The sequence below is a fragment of the Lampetra planeri genome, chromosome 23, assembly GCF_965212315.1.
Source record: "Lampetra planeri chromosome 23, kcLamPlan1.2.h2, whole genome shotgun sequence".
Classification (NCBI taxonomy): Eukaryota; Metazoa; Chordata; class Hyperoartia; order Petromyzontiformes; family Petromyzontidae; genus Lampetra; species Lampetra planeri.
This window is the reverse complement of record NC_136129.1, coordinates 8,390,520-8,411,250: the sequence shown is the minus strand read 5'-3', so window position 1 is coordinate 8,411,250 and position 20,731 is coordinate 8,390,520. Positions and strand designations below refer to the sequence as shown.

Genomic DNA, 20,731 nt, shown 5'->3' with positions numbered 1-20,731 from the left:
AGTTGTGTCCTTGGAATTGCAGTTAAGAGACAAAGAGGAGCACACGGATCGGGAAAATAAACCTCAAGTTGGAGAAACTAGTACACGACTGAACAAAGTAAACTTCAGCAGTATACATCGCTTGACGAGACAAGGGCCGATTGAAGAGTCGGGTAATCAAATGGCATTCAGAAGAGAGATCACGCCCAAGAGGTCGACAGTTGCAGAGATGTAGCGATGAGATTAGCTCGGTGCAGGAGTGAGATGGACTGTGGCAGCGTTGGGCTGTGAAGAATGGCAAGGCAAATTGGTGGCCTTCAAGTGGCTGATGATCATCACGGGACGAGTTGCCAGTACAATAAGCATCATCTGAGTCACCAAGAACACTTGAAGGGGCCACATTTCAATAGCCTGGGTTTTATTTGCGAATCAAACATTTGGTACATAAAAAAATGCAAACTGTAAAAATATGCTTCGTAACAGATTGAAATCTTCACACATTCTCAAGGTCTGGTGAAAAATAAATCCCCACGTCAATGAACACAATGGAAACACCTGAACTCCATACAAAACAATTGTGTGGACTTGAAAAGGAAGTACCTCGCTCGAGAAAATAAATTCCTGTGGCCAGCCAAGAATCTTATTTTTTTGACAGTTAAGGAATAAAATTTGGACTCCCAGCATAAAAAAAAATGAACAATTGCCCTCAAGAAACAATGTGAGGGTGCAAACCACACACTCGTAGTTTAATTGTGGAAAAACAGCAAAGAAACGGTTTTACTTGAATTGCCCTTCTTTTCTAACACCGCAGTGATACCTTTAAAGCCTCCTTGAATCTTCTTGGTTCTTTCGGTAAAGTCACGTAGAAGGAAAATAATAAAATAATAAAAATAAAACATAATACATTAATTCTCACGACGTTTCGGCCACAACGCGAGCAGCCGTCTTCAGGTGGAGAACAGACTGTCTTCTCGACAGACCTGTTCTCCACCTGAAGACGGCTGCTTGCGTTGTGGCCGAAACGTCGTGAGAATTATTTTATGTTTAAATTTTATTATTTTATTATTTTCCTTTTACGTGACTTTACCGAAAGAACCAAGAAGATGAATCCCTGCAGTCACGAAAGCTTTAAATCGAAATTTAGCCTCCTTGAACTTCACTCTGCAATCGTATTCTTAACAAACAAACAAAAACGCGAACAAGTCTCTTTTTTTGAACTGGTAGACAGCTGAATATTTCCTCCCACAATCCCATTCAAACTGTATGGACTTGGAAGAGATGAAAAACATTTGTGTCAATCGAACCTCCTTTTTTTTTACTTATTTGGCTACGGTCGTATTCATTGCAAGCGCACGTGTCACTCGATCCCTCCAACAGGAACCTCGTCCTCCTTCCCCGGAGCCTTCTCGTCTCCGCGGCTCTCATCCTGCTCGCACGGCGGTGCGGCCTGGTCCCCGTTTTTTCCCTGCTTCGCGTCGCTGTCGCTGGCTGCTGGTTCCGTGCTGCCCTCGCCACGGGGCGCTTCTCCGCTCGATGCTGCCTCGCTCGTTCCTCCTGCCGCCGCACCCTCGTCATCGCCGCCGCCGTCGCCTTTCCCCACGCTCTCGCCTAAAACCGCGTCTTTGCCCTTGCCAGCGTCCTTCTCGCACTTATCCTCACCCTCGGCCGCCTCTTTTTTCCCCGCAGCCGGCGGGTCTCCCTCCGCAGCGTCTGCGGTGGCCTGAGTGGCTTTCTGAGGCCGCTGCTTGACCTCAACGCACGGCCCCAACTTGGCCACCTCCTGCAGGAAGATCGAGGGCGTTTTTTTTTTGTAATAGCACGAAATATAAAAACGGTGTTTTAGATGTCGTGATTTTTTTTATTTTTGTTCCATTTATGTTTCTGCAGGTGCCAGGAGATGACATTTCAGGATTGCGAGAGGAGATTATGGCGGCTTGTGGAAGCGCCTTCATCCAGTGGTGAATTGATCATAGCTGATGATGATTTTTAATCAATGTAGAGAGGCGTCTCAAGAGGAATACATTGAATCGTGGTGAATTGCCTGCCATGACTTATGGGTTAAAAACATGGACATTGACGAAGAGGATGGAACAAAAGCTGACAAGTGTGCAAAGAAGCGGGGAGAGATGCATGCTTGAGATTACACTGAGACGGAAAGGAAACACATGGTTTAGAGAACAAATATATGTTAAAGGTGTAACTTTTACAAATAAGAAAAGTGACTTAAACGGGACACGTCGCTAGCAGGGATGATGGCAGGTGGGCGGAGACTAACTATGATCGAGAGACAGCCAGAGAGAGAAAGTGCCCCAGAAAACGATCACCACGAGGATGGAGATGAGATGGGCTGGCGCCCCATCATTTGCAAAGCGGAACCACGAGAGATGGCGATGACCTAGGGGAGGGTTCTACATCCGAGCAGTGGGTAGTTCATGGCTGCCGAAGGCGACAACGATGATGGTAAACCGCGTTCCTATTTGCTCACAGTCCACACCTGCAGGTTGTACTTGCGCAGGCGGACGTAGTCGCGCACGACACTCAGGCAGCAGACGGCGCGGATCACCTCCACCACCACGGTGAGCTCGGGCTCCGTCAGGTCCACTTGGTTCTCCGCATTCAGCTTAAGCACCACTCCTAAGCGGTCAATCGGCGGCAACGACTTCAGCCGAACCAAATATAGGCCCCTTGCCAGCACTTAAGATTTACCCAGCAGCCCTTATTAAACCAAATACCTGTTTTCCACTGCGCAACTGAGACGCGCCAGGATGGCTCAGGAGGTGCTCGTTTGTTTTTAAATCCTTTATATTAAGTTCGCTTGCTTGCTTACGACCGTGTAAATCTTGCGGTCGTTTTTTAACCCACTTCCCGTGATCCAATCGAGCTGACATTTTCCACACAGACTCGTTGTGCGTGACAATTAATGTTCGTGAAAATTTTTTTCCAAAATTTTACACTTTTTAGGCAAAAAAAAATTATTTTACATTTATTCAAATAGAACTCATTCATGGCTTTGGCTGAATGTCACAGTATAGGAGCCCAGAGCGTGACACCTCCACAGGCCCTGGCGGAGTAGCGCAGTTGGTAGCGCCCTCGCTTCCCATGCCAAAGGTCGCGGGATCGATCCCCGCGTCCTCCACAGGCGAATATATTTTTAAATCCTTTATTAAATCCTTTATATTAAGTTCACTTGCTTGCTTGCTTGCTTACGACCGTGCAAATCTTTCGGTTGTTTTTTAACTCACTTCCCGTGATCCAATCGAGCTGACATTTTGCACACAGACTCGTTGTGCGTGACAATTAATGTTCGTGAAAATTTTTTTCCAAAATTTTACACTTTTTAGGACAAAAATATTATATTTAATTACCAATTGCTTAATGGTGGCATGCAATCATCTGACCCATAGGTGGCAGCCATCTCAAGCCAGAGGACGAGAGGACTCTAGCCGCCACGCATATAAAGGATTTATAGTGAAAAACTTTGTTTTTACGGGTTATACTTGTTTCCCACTGCAAGAACACAAGCCCTGCCGCTGACCGCCACATGCAATGAGGGCGCCGCAGTGGCGAGCTGTTAACTCCCTCGCCTGGTATGCAGGAGGGCGTGGGTTCGATCCCGACCCAGACGCCTGTCTATTTGGAGTAGGCGTGTTCTTCCTGTGGTCGCGTGCATTTTTCTCCGGTCAGGTCGTCCTCCGGGTTTTTCCCTCCACACTTAGAAACATGTGTTGAGTATTTGGCTGCTATACATTTCCATGTGATAAGCCCCTTTGTTGAGCTATCATTTGTGGCCAAGTCACTTCTGAAAAAGAGCTATATAGCTCAGTGGGCCTTACCTGATAAAATAAAAAGTTTAGTTTAGTTTTAGAGTATACGTTGTGTCGGCCATTGTACTGCCTGACGCAGCATACGACATAAACTATGAACCTCACGGCCCTGCTTAGCCCTGAGCCAGATTCAGCTGTCTTGTGAGGCCGGAGTTTCACGATTTGGATCTGGATCGACTGGGCAAATAGACAGAGGAAAACCACCCATACCTTGATGTCCCCTCCCCATGCTGACGTGGCCTGGATGGGCTGGTAGAAGAGAGGTTTAACAGGCCCTGCTGGCACTATGGATTTTCCCAGCGGCGGCTTGGCCATGACTGGTAGCAGATGCCGAAAAATGGACGCCGGAGAGCACGGCTGTGCGTCAAGTCACGGCGTGGAGTGAGAGCACGTGGTGACTGCAAGTGTCCAGCTGGCCATCCTCGACACACTTGGCAGCATCAGATGGACAAGTGTAAGGGCCTCTGCTCCGAAGGATGCATCGACTGCTGTTGTGAGTGACAGGCCGGAACGGAGGGTGGAAGATGCAATGACCCTTTCTCGGCTAAACGCAATAGCAGAAATAATAAAGGATCAAATGTTTCTAATTTAATGAGCGCCCTTTATCCCCGGGCGTCGGCAGCGTTTTACACGCGATAAGCAACTGACATCACGTCTCAGCTCCAACATTTCTGAAAGGCAGCAGCTGTCACTTTGCTGCACAAGGTAACTCAGCAACTGGGAATGAGTCTGCCAATAGGGGGCAGTGGGGCGGGGGGGGGGGGCGATGATTGCAAAGTGTATATCCCGACTGAGCGGTAGCTCCGGCGGCTTCCCACGGCTCTCACCGGCGACGGCCTTGATGGTCTCCTCGCGGTGCATGTTTCCGTTGTTGCGAGCCTTGTAGACCACCTGGAAGGTGGCGCGGTGCGGCGCGGCGAACCACCGCGGGAGGTGGGCCTCGGCGGCTCGCTCCACGTCAGCCGGGTACGCGCGGCACGACGCCGTCACGGGCAGCACGCGCAGCACGTGCCGGCTTTTGCTTTGGCGCCGCTCAGCCAGCTCGCTCAGGATGCCGTGCACCAGCGTGTCGGGCTCTGTGCGAGGGAACGGCGGGGGCACACGGGCGGTCGGTCAGTCGCTCGGAGAGCACCCAGAGCAGCGGCAGCTTTCTCCCTCTGCTGGTTGTGGAGGATTGCCTCGGTATGGCGAGACTAGCAAGTTTGTTATGTTGGACCGGGTGAGAACTCGAGAGGTAAGAGCAGTTTCATTTGTAATAATGACCTTGGGTGTACCTTTTAATCTGGAAAGCGTGTGTGTGGTTGTGTCAGACCAGATTTGTATAAGTATTAACACCGGGCACCAGTTGGGGTGCGTCTGACTTCCCGAAGAGTCTTATAATCCAGAGAATAGGGTGCATCACGATTATCGTATCCTATTTTTTTTCGCAAATATATACTGTATCCTGATGTAATATTTACAAAAATGTATCTTGTAAATAAATTGCTACGATCCAATTAGTGCCGAGCGAAATGTTGTTTTTCATATTTCACAGGTCATGCCATCATTTCTTGAGTAACCGACGGGAGTGTGGTTTAAACGTCACAAATGACAAAAAATATGTTGCTACTATGGTAGACTCAGGTTGAGTGAACTGCAGCCGAGTGCATTTTAGCTCGTCTCTATTTGTACACGAAGTTTGGCAAAGCACGGACACCACCACGGAGACGTGAAACCGCTACTGACCGACGCCCACGGAGCGGATGAACACCAAGTTGTTGGCGCCGCTCGTCACGGCCCGAAAGCGCCGCTGGGTGGCTGCCCCCCTCTTCTTGATCTGCGCCACCTCCTTCTGCAGCGCCGCCTCCGCGTCGTCGTCGCCGTCGTCGTCGTCATTGCGCTTGTCGGCACCGTCGGCGGCGCCACCGCCGCCCACCTCCTCCTCGTCGTCGTCAAACTGTGGTCACCCACGGTCATGGGAATTGTCAGCGAATTTCGGCGTCACTGTTGACGTTTTGAAATTGGCCAAAAAACGAATCGCTCAGTTGGGAAGACAAACGGTAACATCACCCCCCGACAGCATAGCTACTGTAGACTATGTCTGCGAAACACAGTCGCGCCTCGGTGAAAGCCTTGTGCTAGAAGATTATCGCGATTACCAAATGTTTGAATTGTCTGTTTTTATTAGAAATCAACCCTTGTGTCTGCAAGATTATCACCGTAGTTTCCCCGTGTTTAAAGTGCCTTTGAAAGTGGAGAGATTGGAGTTGCTGCATACACAGAGGATCACAGTGTGTAGTCTATGAAAAGTCCGATTCTTTCACTCACCCTAAAACCCTAAACCATGACCTCTTACGAGCCCAGAACACTGGGACCGATAATAGAAAACTATTTGAAAGTTCCTTCCATTTGTATTTCTTTACATAGCTAAGTGTAATGTTACCGTCCAATCGTTCCATTGGTCGGAATTTCCCAAACTCCGTTCCACGCGACACCTCCCGACCCGTCCACCTGCCCATCATCTCCCGTATCTCCCGACCTCCCACCCCAGCCCCCGCACCGCACCTCCTCATCCGCCCACCTTCTCGGGGCCGTAGAGGCGGTCTGCTTGCTCGTTGAGCATCTGGTAGCCCTCGGTCGTGCACCTGCGCTCCTGCATGTTGCAGGTGAGCAACACGCCCTCCATGCCGGCCTCCAGCTGCCGGGGGCCCGAACCGCCGCCGCCGCCGCCCTCCGTGCGCGCGCGCTTAGCCGCGCCGCCCATGTACTGCGCCTTGCTTCGCTTGGTGCCCGCGGACGCTGGCACCTCGTTCGACATCGTGCAGCAGCTTCTGTGTCGCCCGGCGGACTTCCCCCCCCTTCACGCCGAGAAGCTGTGGACCGTGGCGTACGGGGATGGAGAAGACACACGTAACGCGCACATGGGGATTACGCCGTACGGTTATTCTCTGGATGATCAGATGCACCACAAACTTGTGCCCTGTGTCAATAAAGTTATACAATGCTAGTCTCGCACACCTACCGGATTATAAGACGGACCCCCCCAACTTGTCACTTAAATTTTCCTTTACAAGACGGGTAGGGGGGCGGAGTGCGTCTTATGATAAGAATATAATTGTGGCAAGGAAGAAAAATCTTGCATACGCATGGACTCTGGAACGCTTCTCAATGCACGTTCGTCCTTATTCGATTAGCGATAATTATGCTAATTTGTGAGCCGGGCAACTAAATGCGGGTTGTAGCCATTGCTGGGCCATGAGTTTTGACTAAAGGTTGGAACTATCCGTTAGGATTCGTGCACCGATTTGGTTAGTCATGGGTAGGGCTGCGTTTCGGGGTTTGGGTTGCGTTTGGCTAAAAGTTCGAGCTACGATTGGGCTAGGACAGCAGGGGTCGTCGACCGAAACAAGAAGAAGAGACATTTATTGTTTCGAATTTCAAGAGTCGCACTGCAGTCCCCTAAAGAGCCACCGCATGCAGCTCCCGAGCCTGCAGGGATCCAGACCCCCTGGGCTGGGGTCAGAGGTTACCGCTGTCGGTGTGAATCGAGCCATGTGATTGGTGCACAATTAGATGTATGACTGCCTCTGGGCTATACAAACTCTTTGTTTCGGGACATGTGCTCGGGTTGGAACGAGGAGTTTTTAATGGGTTATTGTAAGGGCTAAAGGGTTAGCGTTGTGTGTTGGAGTTATGCCGATGAATTAGGGCTAAAGGATACGCGTTTGAGATATGAATGAGTTAGGGACATGTTCGGACTATAAATGAGGTAGGGTTATGGCTATGTGTTTGAACTATGAATGGGTTACGGCTATGTATTAGAGCTATGAACGGATTAGGGTTATGAATTGGTTAGGGTTATGGCTATGTGTTTGAACTATGAATGGGTTATGTCTGTTCATAGGGCTATGAATCAATTGCGGTGATGAATTAGTTATGGTTATGTGTTAGGACTAGGAATGGGTTATGGCTATGTTCATAGGGCCATGATTCAATTGCGGTGATGAATTGATTCGGGTTATGGCTATGTGTTTGGACTATGAACGGGTTATGGCTACGAATGGCTTATGGCTACGTTGATAGGGCTGTGAATGAATTGCGGTGATGAATTAGTGAGGGTTTACGTGCGAGGGCGAATGGATCAGTAACAGTCGAGCGCACTGTGCCATGTGGCAGCAGCGGCTGAACACGCGCGCTCCATTCTTACCTTCGAGTCCCGGCAGCCGCTTCCTTAAGCTCTCTTGCTTGTACCTCACGGGCTTCGTTACACGTGGTGTTGTTGTTGGTGTTGTTGTTGGTGTTGTTGTTCTGTTTGTTGTTGTTGTTGTTTGGTTCTAATGGAGAAGGCGAGCGCGCGCGCGTTACCACTTCTGGCTCGCGTGGTGATGGTCAGGCCGCGTGACGTCACTAACCCGTGGCCTTTAACCTCGGGGGTGGGTGACGTCATTGCCGGACTAAGGTAGAGTGACGTCACCGGTTGCGTGGGGTGATATGACGTCAGGCAAAGCTCTGCAATTGCACGCCGTTCGGATTTGCAGGGCGGGCGCCTTTAACCTCGGGGGTGACGTCATCTCCGGATGAAGGTACAGTGACGTCACCGCTGCGTAGAGCTGCAATGACGTCAGGCAAAGCCCTACAATTGCACGCCGCTCGGATTTGCAGGGCGTGCGCCTTTAACATCGGCGGTGACGTCATCGCCGTATGAAGGTAGAGTGACGTCAACGGCTGCGTGAGTGGTGCAATGACGTCAGGCAAAGCCCTGCAATTGCACGCCGCTCGGATTTGCAGGGCGGGCGCCTTTAACCTCGGGGGTAACGTCATCTCCGGATGAAGGTAGAGTGACGTCAACGGCGGCGTGAGTGGTGCAATGACGTCAAGCAAAGCCCTGCAATTGCACGCCGCTCGGATTTGCAGGGCGTGCGTCTTTAACCTCGGCGGTGACGTCATCGCCGTATGAAGGTACAGTGACGTCACCGGTGGCGTGGGTAGTGAAGTTGTAAATAACTGACACCACAACAAAATCGTGGCCCTTGAAATGAAACGTATATACTATTTCTAGATTTGAAGCTTTCGTGACTGCAAGGATGCATACTCTTAGTTTTTTTCGGTAAAGTGACGTAGGTAAAAAAATAAAATGAAAACAACTAAATTATATAATAGGCGACGTTTCGGACAACTGCCCTCCTTCATGGCGCTTACATGGAGAGAGGGGGCAGAGAGATAACGACAGTGGATAATAAGCGTCAGAATCTTTCAGAATCTGGATTTACCCTCGAGAAATCCCATGAGCTATAAAGCTTTTTTTTATATATCCACAGACGTCCAAGATGCCCTCCATAACGCGCCGAATGATAGCCGTGACATCACTACGGCCCGTCGTTCACCTCCCGTCCAGCGGCACACCTGGAAAAAGAGGCGCAAAAATAATCCCCACCCCCCCCCCCCCCCCCAAACTATTTCCGTGTTAACTAAAGAGATTATCGACCGAGTCGTAACCGATTGATGAAACGATCGGATCTCTACCCGACTCAACTTTAATATCGACGCCAATTTACAATCGACCGGTACCGTCCAAAGGTCGGAGGTCATCATCGTTATCATTACAAAAGACAAAGATCCCCCGTACAGCCTTACAAGACTGTTTGGACGCAAGTGCTGTTAGCGAGCACCTATGAAAGGCCGGCACGGCACACGGAGGGGGTATCTGGTCAACACCACGCCCGGCCGCCTTTGTCTCCCTAGCGGTGAATGCTTTACACACCGCACCAAGCTACTCATTTGAGGCCGAGTCGACCTAGGGGGGGGGAGGCCCAGGAGCCGGTTCAGATAACCGTGGCCGCGAGAGGGGAAATCCGAAGCGCAGCTCGCTGCACGACCGCTCCCCACAGAGAGACATTTGGGGGGGTCCGTGAACTTGTCAAGACGTCAAGGCTCCTTCGTCCTCTTCGTCTCGCCCCTCTCACTTGGCGATTGCATCATCACTCGCTTGATGGCTCCTGGCTCTCTGCCCCCCACCCCACCTCCCCCCCACGGCGGCCGGGGGTTAATTGCCTCGCCTTGTTTGCCAATCATCCTCGCGCTGACGGCATCGCGCGCGGCGAGTTAATTAAAACGTCGCGCGATAAAGAAGCCTCGCAGGAAACGTCGCCCGGCAACGGCACAAGGAACACGGCGCGGGTTTATGGGGGGCCCACTAACCTCACCCCCCCCCCCACGGCAACATCTCGCCACAGCCGAACAGACTCGAAAAAATTAACCCGTAAAAACAAAGTTTTTCACTATAAATCCTTTATATACGTGGCATCGGTTTTATTTTATTATTCATTTCTGTTTTTCTTGAGTAAGAGTTTCATTTTGTCACATTGGTATTTTAAATTAAATATGAATTTTTTTTTTCCTAAAAAGTGGAAAATTTTTGAAAAATTTTTTCACGAAAATAAATTGTCACGCACAACGAGTCTGTGTGCAAAATGTCAGCTCGATTGGATCACGGGAAGTGGGTTAAAAAACGACCGAAAGATATGCACGGTCGTAAGCGCGCAAGCAAGCAAGCAAGTGAACTTAATATAAAGAATTTAAAAAAAAACAGCTGATAGCACCATGATGATGATGATGGTCGTCATCATCAGCAGCAGCATCAGCAGTAGAAGCAGTTGCGCCGTCGTCAACGGCATCATTATCGGCCGCATCATCAGCGACAACAACAACAACTATCTTATTAACACGTAGCAGGCTTTCGCGACCAATATTATTCATAATAAAGGTTGTTGGGTTCGATCGCGTAAGTAGAAATGTGTCGAAACCCTCCACCACCCGACACGGCCAATCACTGAGGGATTTGTCACGTTGACAAAACGCCAAATGGTTACTAGTTCATATTCTCTAGTTTAGCCCACCGGTGTGTTGAAGAGTGAATCCACAACATTTAAAATCTGAGTACGACTCTTTCTATTTCACTATTCTGGCAAATCTCCCGATGATGCTGGTTGATGTAATTACCAGCGAAACGTCTCGGTCCTCAGATTGTAAATGTTGTGGATTCACTCAACAACGTAACAGATCCCTCACTGGCTGTGTCGGGTGGTGGAGGGTTTCGACACATTTATACTTACGCGATCTAACCCAAAAACCTTTATTATGAACAAACATCTTAACGATTCGTTTTATCTATCAGCGTGCGCTCGTGCAAACTGCATCTCTGACGATCCCCGACGAACCCACAGACCGAAGTTGGAGGGGCTGCTGCTGCCAGGCAGTGGGCCGGCGACAACAATTGCTCTGCAGTCCTCTACATATGAAGATGTTTTCAAATCATCGGTGGATGAAAACTGGAGTACCCGGGTAAAACCCACACGTGTGAGGGAGGCCGCACTTTAACTCACACAGAAGGGACAGACGCGGACTGGATTCTGCCCATTGGAAGAGGAGAGACTGGCGACATTCAGTTATTTGTCTGATCCACCACCAACCTCTAGCCTCGCACAGCGTGGGATCACCAGCGTGCATCGCCGTCACCACCCCGAATATACACATCGAGTGGTGTCACCATCGTCATCAGCATCATCAACATCAACAGCAGCAACACTGTCAGCAAGGGCATTAGTCGTTCGAAGCAGCATGATCAACAGGATCAGCGGAAACAGCACCTTCTATTAGCGCGGTTGGCTACGTACGGCGCGAAAGAAGTTCGACATACGTAAAAGCAGCAACAATATCAGTGGCGCTTCTGTATCATCATCGGTAGTAGCGTCAAACTCATGACAATCATCGGCAGTTTTGTGGCCGTTACACGGAGCACGCTGATATAGAACCCCCAATGTATTGTACATGCCACTCACGCTACCAGCGACAACTGAAGTCTAAACCTAACCCACAACACAATGCAGGATGCCGCGCTGTTGCGGCCAACGTCAGCATTGAAGAGAGGCAGGGAGAGGAGGTCTGGCGAGATTGATTCTGGCAGCCGCTGGGATTCGTTAAATCCGCAACAGCCCGAAATGCTGTTACGGGGAATTAATTTGGCACGCCACACCAACCTCTCAATGCGTGGTCCTAATTCACACCGATGCTAATGAACCCGTTAATTTCATTACGGGAATATATACTCTCTGTACGTTTAACTTCTTTCGTACCGCACGTAGCCAACCGTGATAATCGGAGTGGCAGTGCCTTCACGCCGATAATCCGTGACTCACGTTCAGCCTATGGCAGCGTTCCGGAAAATACCGGGCGAGAAAATATGTCCTGCTGATGGATGCCTCGTTGGTCTGCACATGTGCTTCTTGACAGGTGCGTCGAGGTGGTGAGATGTTAACTCCCTTGCCCGGTATACAGGAGGTCGTTGGTTCGATCCCGACCCTGACGCCTGCTGTATATTTTGAGTTTGCGTCTCTCTCATCATCATCACGGTGGCTAGGAGACGTTAACTACCTCGCCCGGTGTACAGGAGGTTGTTGGTTCGATCCCGATCCTGACGCCTACTGTATATTTTGAGTTTGCGTGTCTCTCTCCCATCATCATCATCACTGTGGCTAGAGGATGTTAACTACCTCGCCTGGTATACAGGAGGTTGCTGGTTCGATCTCGATCCTGACGCCTGCTGTATATGTTGAATTTTCGTGTCTATATCTTTCCCCGTGGTCACGTAAAAATTTCTACGGTTCCTCCGGCTTTTCCCTGCACATTGAGAATCAACATCACGCGTTGGGAGTATTTGGCTGATATAAATGTCCACACGATGAGCCACTTCGTAAAGCTATCGCTCCTGAAAAAAAACGATGTAGCTCAGTGGGCCTGACCTGGTAAGATACAAAATAAAAATACGGTACTTTTCGAGGCCTAAACAAAGCTAGACACAGATTTACTACCATCGCAAGACACCCATCGTAAAGAGCCTGACTGGTTATAATCAGTAACACGATTTTTGTCCCTGGGTACTAAAAAGTGTAGAAAATGACTATCATTCCCCACAAACTTTGCTTTTGTGACCAGGACTTTACTTGAAGGAATGACAAAATGCCCACCACGTTTTCTAAGTGAAAATAGGTAAATTTAAAAGTATCAATGTCCTGGTCACAAAAGCAAAGTTTGTGAGTCATTTTCTGTCCTTTTCATGCATAAGCAATTAGGAAATAACACTTACTACATAGGGACAAAAAAAACATTTGTTACACAGTTGTATTATTATTGGGCCCCTGCCTCCTGAAATAATCATAATCATCGCAACATGTGCATCGATTCGTCAATAACACTGCCCTGAAAGGAAAACAATCTGTAACCGGTGACGTTTCAGGCAATGACCCTTTTTTTGGGGGGTAAGGCAATGTTTTGGTATGTTTGTGTACCGCTACCATCGGCAGCATCACAACACAATCGTCGGCTGGGCAGGGTGCCTGCTGTGGTGTTTGTTGCCTCAGCCTCAAATGAGTCGTACCCTTTAGATTTGAAGCTTTCGTGACTGCAAGGATTCATACTCTTAGTTCTTTCGGTAAAGTCACGTAGGTAAAATTAATAAAAATAAAACAATAAAAATCACGACGTTTCGGAGGCAACACAAGCTTCCGTCTTCAGGTGAAGACGGAAGCTTGTGTTGCCTCCGAAACGTCGTTGCCTCCGAAACGTCGTGATTTTTTTTGTTTTATTTTTATTAATTTTACCTACGTGACTTTACCGAAAGAACTAAGAGTATGAGTCGTACCTGGTGTGTAAAAATCCCCCACTTGGAAGACAAAGGCGGCCGGGCGTGGTGTCGACCACCCAGCCCCTCGCGTGCCGTGCCGGCCTTAATAATATGCTAAATTCCTCTTGATATGCAAATTCCTTTGTCAAGGCGCCCCTTCCCCCCTCCAACCCAGCTTAAATATACGCTGCAAAGCCTGCTGGTGCCCATTCAGACGCTGTCTTCCCGACAGACCTGTTCTTCACCTGAGGACGGCTGCTTGCGTTGTGGCCGAAACGTCGTGAGAATTATTTTATTATGTTGAAATTTTATTATTTTATTATTTCCCTTCTACGTGACTTTACCGAAAGAACCAAGAAGAGGTGCTACGCGCTAGCAGCACTTGCCTCCAGCAGTCTGTTAAGGCTTATACGGCGGGAGGGAGGGAGGATCCTTGACTGTGTTTATTGTGTTTGTACTGCTGCCCGTGGTGGTGGATGTGGGGTGGGCCTCACAGGAAGGTTGTGGGGTCGTTGTGCTTCGGATCTGGCCAGAGAGCGGGCAGATCAACTCAGGGCCGGCCCCTTGAGTGTCTGAACCGTGCGTCTGGGGCCGCGTTACCTTGTGCCATCTCGCAGGTGTTCGAACCCAGACAGTCGGGGTGTGAGCTGGTTGTGGTGGTTGAGAGGAGGAGGGGGGGGGGTGTCTGTCAACCTGCAGATCACCCGGGTTGTTCCCCGCGTCTGCAGCCAAGGGAAGTTGGGACGGGTGACGGTGGGCAAGATCGTTTTGAAGCACTTCAACGTGCCGACACCTGGAAGATGTTTTTTCTTGCTGCTGCGGGGACGCAGATGACCGGGAAAGTTGGGCAGGTGTCAACCTTGCCCTGAGGTATAGCCGGGACAATTGGGCACAGGTGACAGCAAGTACCAAGGTCGGCCGCGCGAAAGATCTCACCTGGTAGCTTCTTCCTATTTGACAGGGAAAGGCGGCCACGCAGAATTAAGTTTCGTGTCACCTCGCTGTGGTTCGCGAGAAGAACCTCCCCGCGCTGCGAGTCACTCGCCACCGCGCCAAGCTTCACCTGGGCCGTCAGAAAGGATCTCAGTGGCTGGGTTAGCCGTGTGGTGTGCTCCGGAGGAACGGGTCCTCCTCGCACGCGTTCCACGCGCACCTGCTGCCACGGTACAGCCACCATGGGCGCGGCGTACGGCCAAACGGCTCCTCTCCGCGTGGCCGTCGTGTTCACGGTCGCGGCCCTCGCTCTGTCGGCCGCGGCCGCCCTCTCTCCCTCCTGGGTGTCGTGGCAGGGAGAGACCCTGGGCCTGTGGCAACACTGCCCCGGCGGAGGCGCGCCCTGCACCAGCCCGCCCTGCAGCGGAGACGTCGGCGCGGCGGGAACCTGCGGTAAGAGGGTCGCGCGCGTGCGTGTGCGCGTGTGTGCGTGCGTGCGAGTGTGCGTGCCTGTGTGCGTGCGTGTGCGCGCGTGCGTGTGCGTGTCCGTCCACACACACGCGCACGCGGGAGTGTCGTGGTTAGCGCTACGCTGCGCTACGAACCTGGCGACCCGGGTTCGATTCCCGCTCACGGCCAAAATCAGTGGCGATTATCTGAACCGGTCCTGGACCTCCCCTAGGTCGACTCAGCCTCAAATGAGTACCTGGTGCGGTGTGTAAACATCGCCACTGGGGCGACAAAGGCGGCCGGGCGTAGTGCTGGCCACCCACCCCCTCGTGTGCCGTTCTGTCCTTCATAGGTACTCGCTAACAGCACTTGCCCCTACAGTCTGTTACAGGCTAAACGGGGGGTATTTGTCTTGTGTTCGTTCGTTCATCCGCTCGCTCGTCCATTCGTTCGATCCTCACACATTCATTCATTCACTCATTCACGTGTTTGCTCGCTCACGTACTCGCTCGATTACTCGATCAGTGGCATAACCATCCACCCACGCATTCACCCACTCACTCAGTCACCCATTTACGACGCTCGATTATCACGAAACCCACTGACCTATCCGCCCACACGCAACATCAGTCGTCCATTCACTTGCCTTCTCTTTCATTCACTTATTTACTTATTCACTCATCCACTTGCAATAGCCACTCACCCACTCGCTAATATATTCACCATCACTCACCTATCCCCCCGACCCCCCCCCCCCCCGACTCACTAATCTCTCCATTCACTGACTCACAGATCATTGATCACTAATCTGCTTACCACGCACACCTAAGTAGTCACGGGGGTCCGTGACATCGTTTTGTTGAGGGGGCATCGTAACATTCTGTGGAGTCTTATCGTGGTTGTGCTGCTGCTGCTCATGATGGTGTTGGAGGTGATGATAGCGGTCGTGAGGAGCGGTGGTGCAGCGCTTAGCGCATTCCCCCTCGCTACGAACCCGGCGACCCGGGTTAGATTCCCGCTCACGGCCAACACCCAGTGACGATTATCTAAACCGGTCATGGGCCTCTTCTAGGTCGACTCAGCCTCAAATGAGTACCTGGTGCGGTGTGTCAACATCGCCACTGGGCAGACGAAAGGCGGCCGGGCGTGGTGTTGGCCACCCACCCCCTCGTGTGCCGTGCCGGCCTTCACAGGTGCTCGCTAACAGCAATTGCCCCTACAGTCTGTTAAGGCTACACGGTGGCTTATTTGTGCTGCGTGTGACGTGTGTTGTTGTTGTTGTTGTTTGTTTGTTTTTGGCGCAGTGGCGCGCGACGCCGCGTGCGCGTGCGCCCTGGTCACGTGCTCCGCCTCGTTCTGCGCCCTCGTGCTGGGGGCGCGCGCCCTGCGAGTCGCGGGGGGCCGCGGCGCCGGGCGGCCCCCCACTTGGACGGCGCGCGCCTTCCCCGCCATGCTGGCGCTCTCCTGTGAGTCCACGCGTCCCACGACCACGACCCCCCCCGACTCCCCACTCACCCACCCACCCGTCTAAATGCAGTGGTTCTCACACTTTTTTGGGGGGGCTACGTGAATCCTTCCCCCCGTTGCTTTGTTGAATGTTGTTTTAAGCGAGTGCCCCCACCACCCCACCCCACCGCCTTGCCTGACCTAACGTGGGTTCTGAAAATGTACGAATAATGAACGTCAAATATTTTAACCGATTTCAGAATAGGTTTTCCTATTTTTTCTGCAGACATGATATATACAAAACTTGTGGTCAGAATGCATGAATCCTTGTAAAAGGTTTCAGTTTGGTGATTTAACATCTTAACACCTGTTTTGTTACTCTTTGTTTTTTTCGGTAAAGTCACGTAGGTAAAAAATAAAATAAAATAAATGAAAACTAAATTAAATCACGACGTTTCGGGCGCAACACAAGCGTCCTTCTTCAGGTGGGGACAACGTAGCGAAAGCACAACCGCTTTTGTTGCCAGAAAAAAGGGGAAACTCTATTTTCATATTTTGGTACTGGCAAAGGAGGTCCCATGATTTTAACCGATTGTCCATTTGGTGAAGGATCATAACTAGCTGGTACTAACTGCAAGCGAATAATAAGCAAAACATATCAACGGACGCTCCTGCACGCGTGACGGATCAATACGTTTAGCAAGGTATTTTATATCGGTCTGGGTTGCCACGCGGATCAAAATGTTCTCGTAGTTATTTTACATTGGCAGATTCAAGCACGATTTATTCACCAACGGCTCTCGTGCATGATATCATGTTCACACATTCGTAGATAAGCTCGCGTTACCCCCTGGGACATTGCCACGTGCCCCCAGGGGTCCGAGTACCCCCCGATTGAGAACCACTGCTCTCATGCTCCCCTTACCCCGGTCCAATATTGGCCCCCACCGCCCCAACTCTCACCACCCTCCACCTCTTGCACCATTCCATCTAATGCCCTCCCCGCAACCTGCTGGGCCTCTGCCCTTTCACTCCCTCGTCCGTCTCCCGTCCACGTGTGCACCCCCCCCTCCCTTCGCCGGCCCCGTGACCCCCAGGCGTGCTCGTGGCTGGGGAGGTGACCTCCTTCCTCTGCTACCTGCTCGCCACGGTGCGCGTGCTGCACCTGGGCTGGGGCTCCTACTCGGCTTTCTCCGCTCTGCTGTGCTGGGCCCTCGCCGCCGCCACGTCCGCGGCGTCCGCGTGCGGCCGCGGAGGGCCTCGGGTGGGAAACTCGCGGTCGACGAAGAGGGGACGCAACGCGGATGACCCCTCGGTCAGCACCACCACCGTCAACACGACGACGACCACGGCGAGCTACAACAGCGCCAGCAGCGCCACGATCTTTGCCCCGGAGAGCGCGTGGCGACCGGCACCCGACATGCAACTCGTGGTGAAGCTACCCCGCCTGCGTGTGCAGCAGCAGCAGCAGCAGCCGCAACAGCAGCAGCTGCAGCCGCAGCAGGGCAATGCGGTGAAGAGTTATCGTGACGATGGCGGTGGCGAAGATAACGGCGGAGCCGGTGATTACGACATCGACGAAGGCAACGTGTACGAGCACGCGGACTGGCCTCGCCACCACACCTCGACCCCGACCGTGACCTCGACCCGCGCTGACCTCACCCTGACCCGTGCTGACCTGACCCGCGCCGACCTCGCCTCCATCCGCGCCTGCCGCTCGCTGCCCGCGCTGCCGCCACCGCCGGGCTGCGTGCGAGGTCCGTGCGCCCGTGGCGTCGAGGGGGTCCCGGGGCCCCCTTCCCGGGGTCCCGAGGGCTGGGTGTACGAGAATCTGTACGGGGACCCCGACTACGGGGACCTCGACTACGGGGACCCCGCGTGTCCCCGGCCGCAGGGGCCCCCCGTGAGGCAGCGCACGGAGGCGCAGGGCTGGGGGACGGCGCACGGAGGCACCGCTGGGGACGATTTGGGGTTAGCCAACGATACATACAACATGTACTACTAGTACTGGCGCGTACCAGTGTACTACTACTACTACTGGCGTGTACCACCAGCGTGCACATCAGACATCGCCCTACCCTGGCGACCCGTGCAGGCTGCTGCTGTCCGCCTGAGTCACGCGTCATTGGGAAAACGGCAGCAGTAGCGGCAGCAGCAGCGGTAGCAGCAGCGGTAGCAGCAGCAGTAGTAGTAGCAGTAGCAGCAGCAGTAGCAGCAGTAGCAGCAGCAATAGTAGCAGGAGCGGCAGGAGCGGCAGGAGCGGCAGCAGTGCCAGCAGCAGCGGCAGCAGTAGCAGCAGCAGGAGCGACAGCAGTAACGGTAGCGGCAGCAGTGGGATGTTTTGCAGTCGGACCGTGTAAATACGAAGCGATTGTTTTACAAATCCCCCTCTTTAGTTTCGCCTCGAATTGCGTTCACGTGTCCCGCGCGCGGGCCACGTATGGAATTAAACGCCAATTTCAACTTTAATGAGACACTAATTAAAACACACAGAACGCACGGACCACCACCACCACCCTCCCTCCCCCTCTCACCACCCTCCCCCCCGCGCGGGCAGTGACGCGCGGACGATTGTTGGTGGAAGTCGGTGGGTGAACAGGCAATCGCGACAAGATGCGTAACGTAAACAAAGCGTTGATTGCGGGAGCAAGGGCGGGGTGAGAGTCATGTGCGTTGGGAGAGGGCGGGATATGGTGCCGTCTAATAACGCGAGCGCAAGGGGCGATGGGGCCACGTGGCGATACGATGAGGGAGGCACGGACAGAAAGACAGAGAGAGACACGCGGAGAATCACGGGGAGAGATACACGGGGGAGAGACGCTCAGGCACGGGGAGATACACGAGGAGGGACACGGGGAGAGACACGGGGAGAGACACGAAGAGAGACACGAGGGGCACGGGAAGAAGAGACATGGGAGGACACGGGGAGAGACAGAAATACTGTGAGACTCACGGGGAAAAGATATGGAGACATGCGGAGACACGAGAGGGAGACACAGAGAGGCACGATCAGATAGGACGAGAGGCGGGGAGGGGACATGGCAGTGAGAGGAGAGGTTTTGTTTGAGGGGCTCGCCTAGCTCGGCGCTTCTCGGCAGCTCCTTAATATGATTACTACCGCTTATCTTGCATTCGTCATATGCTTGTCTTTGCGAGGGGGTGGGTTGAACACGGTAAACATTCGCTATCTTCACATATATTTTTGCAACTCTAATTACGTATAATTTGCAAATGCGGGATACAATCTTTCATATGGAAATGTTCGCACCGTGTACAGAAACATCATTCATCCAACTCACCCCGCCCAGGTTTAAGCAAATTTCGCGACGACACAAGCAGCGCGTCGTGCACTCTGCGGTGGCAGGGATCGACCTGTGAACTCGGTCTCGCGTGGCTCAGCGTGGATCTCGTCGCAACTGCTTCCGTTACTCATTCAGCCGCCAATATGAAAATGCCAACTTTTCATTTCTCGATTAAATATCGCATCTCGTCAGGAGAACCTCCGTACCCGGGCCCAGTTATCAACCCGTCGTAGGGAAATGGCGAATTTCCAGCTGGCCGTAGTGTTAAAATACCGCGATGCTGGGAAAGGAAAATCAATCGCTCCAGGCAAGTGGCGCAGTCGTCACCCTAACCCTACCCGTCATGCTTGATTATGCCACGGTCCATTGATAAGCCCCCCCCCCCACTGCCCCCCCCCCCCACAACTATCAGTAATTGGCTACGGGAGTGTTTTTGGAATCATCTCTCTGTCCTCTGGTAACTTCAGCACCACGGACAGCGACTTCCAGAGTGCGCATCGCAACAATTGAACCTTATAGCGGTACCCTGGGGTAATCGCTACCCCGGCTCTCGTATAATGTCCGTGATGCAGTAATTTTTTTTGTCGGGTGATGGTCGGCCATGCGGCAATCGACTCATCTCGACGAGCTGTACACGATGCACTATTCAAAGTTGAATTTTTCGATAACGGATTTTTTTCATGATGTTTTGGCGTTTCGACATCGCGGAGTGGCACTGATTTCGGATTGATTGGTACTCCAGTCGCGGAGTTAAGTACACCCCTGGGAAAAAATAGTGTCCCAGAAATAAAACATTTAATTGCCTCGATCATTTTGTATTATTTGGTACCCCGGGGTACCGCCAGAAGGATAATTTGTTGTTATGTTTGTTGATTGCTGTTACGCGCGCGCGCGTGTGTGTGTGTTTACCCAGGAAAGCCTCACTGAGTTATGTGTGACCCAATTGAGTAATTTGCCAATATTTTATAGAGATGTAGGATCCCCGATGACATCTCCTTCAGAGATCTGCTCCTCCACATTTTTATTCTTTTTAAAGACTTTATTGCAACTCCCGTCAACGGCACGACCTTGTTGGAGTGCTCTACTCACGGCAGAATTGGTTCAACGCAAGCGAGCAAACTCTGGGCCGGTTTCGACAT

At 51.9% G+C, this 20,731-nt stretch overlaps 1 protein-coding gene across 1 annotated transcript; it reads right to left on the bottom strand.

The window, feature by feature from the left end:
- Window positions 1-1,192: 1,192 nt before the first annotated feature.
- THUMPD1 (THUMP domain 1 NAT10 acetyltransferase adaptor) lies at window positions 1,193-8,112 on the bottom strand. The gene is made up of 6 exons (XM_078605100.1): window positions 7,990-8,112; window positions 6,364-6,655; window positions 5,529-5,739; window positions 4,631-4,879; window positions 2,474-2,613; window positions 1,193-1,759 (listed from the first exon to the last, which is right to left on the bottom strand). Exons 2-6 carry the CDS (start codon window positions 6,598-6,600, stop codon window positions 1,337-1,339), a joined length of 1,260 nt encoding a protein of 419 aa, XP_078461226.1. The 5' UTR covers window positions 6,601-6,655; window positions 7,990-8,112; the 3' UTR covers window positions 1,193-1,336.
- Window positions 8,113-20,731: the final 12,619 nt, after the last annotated feature.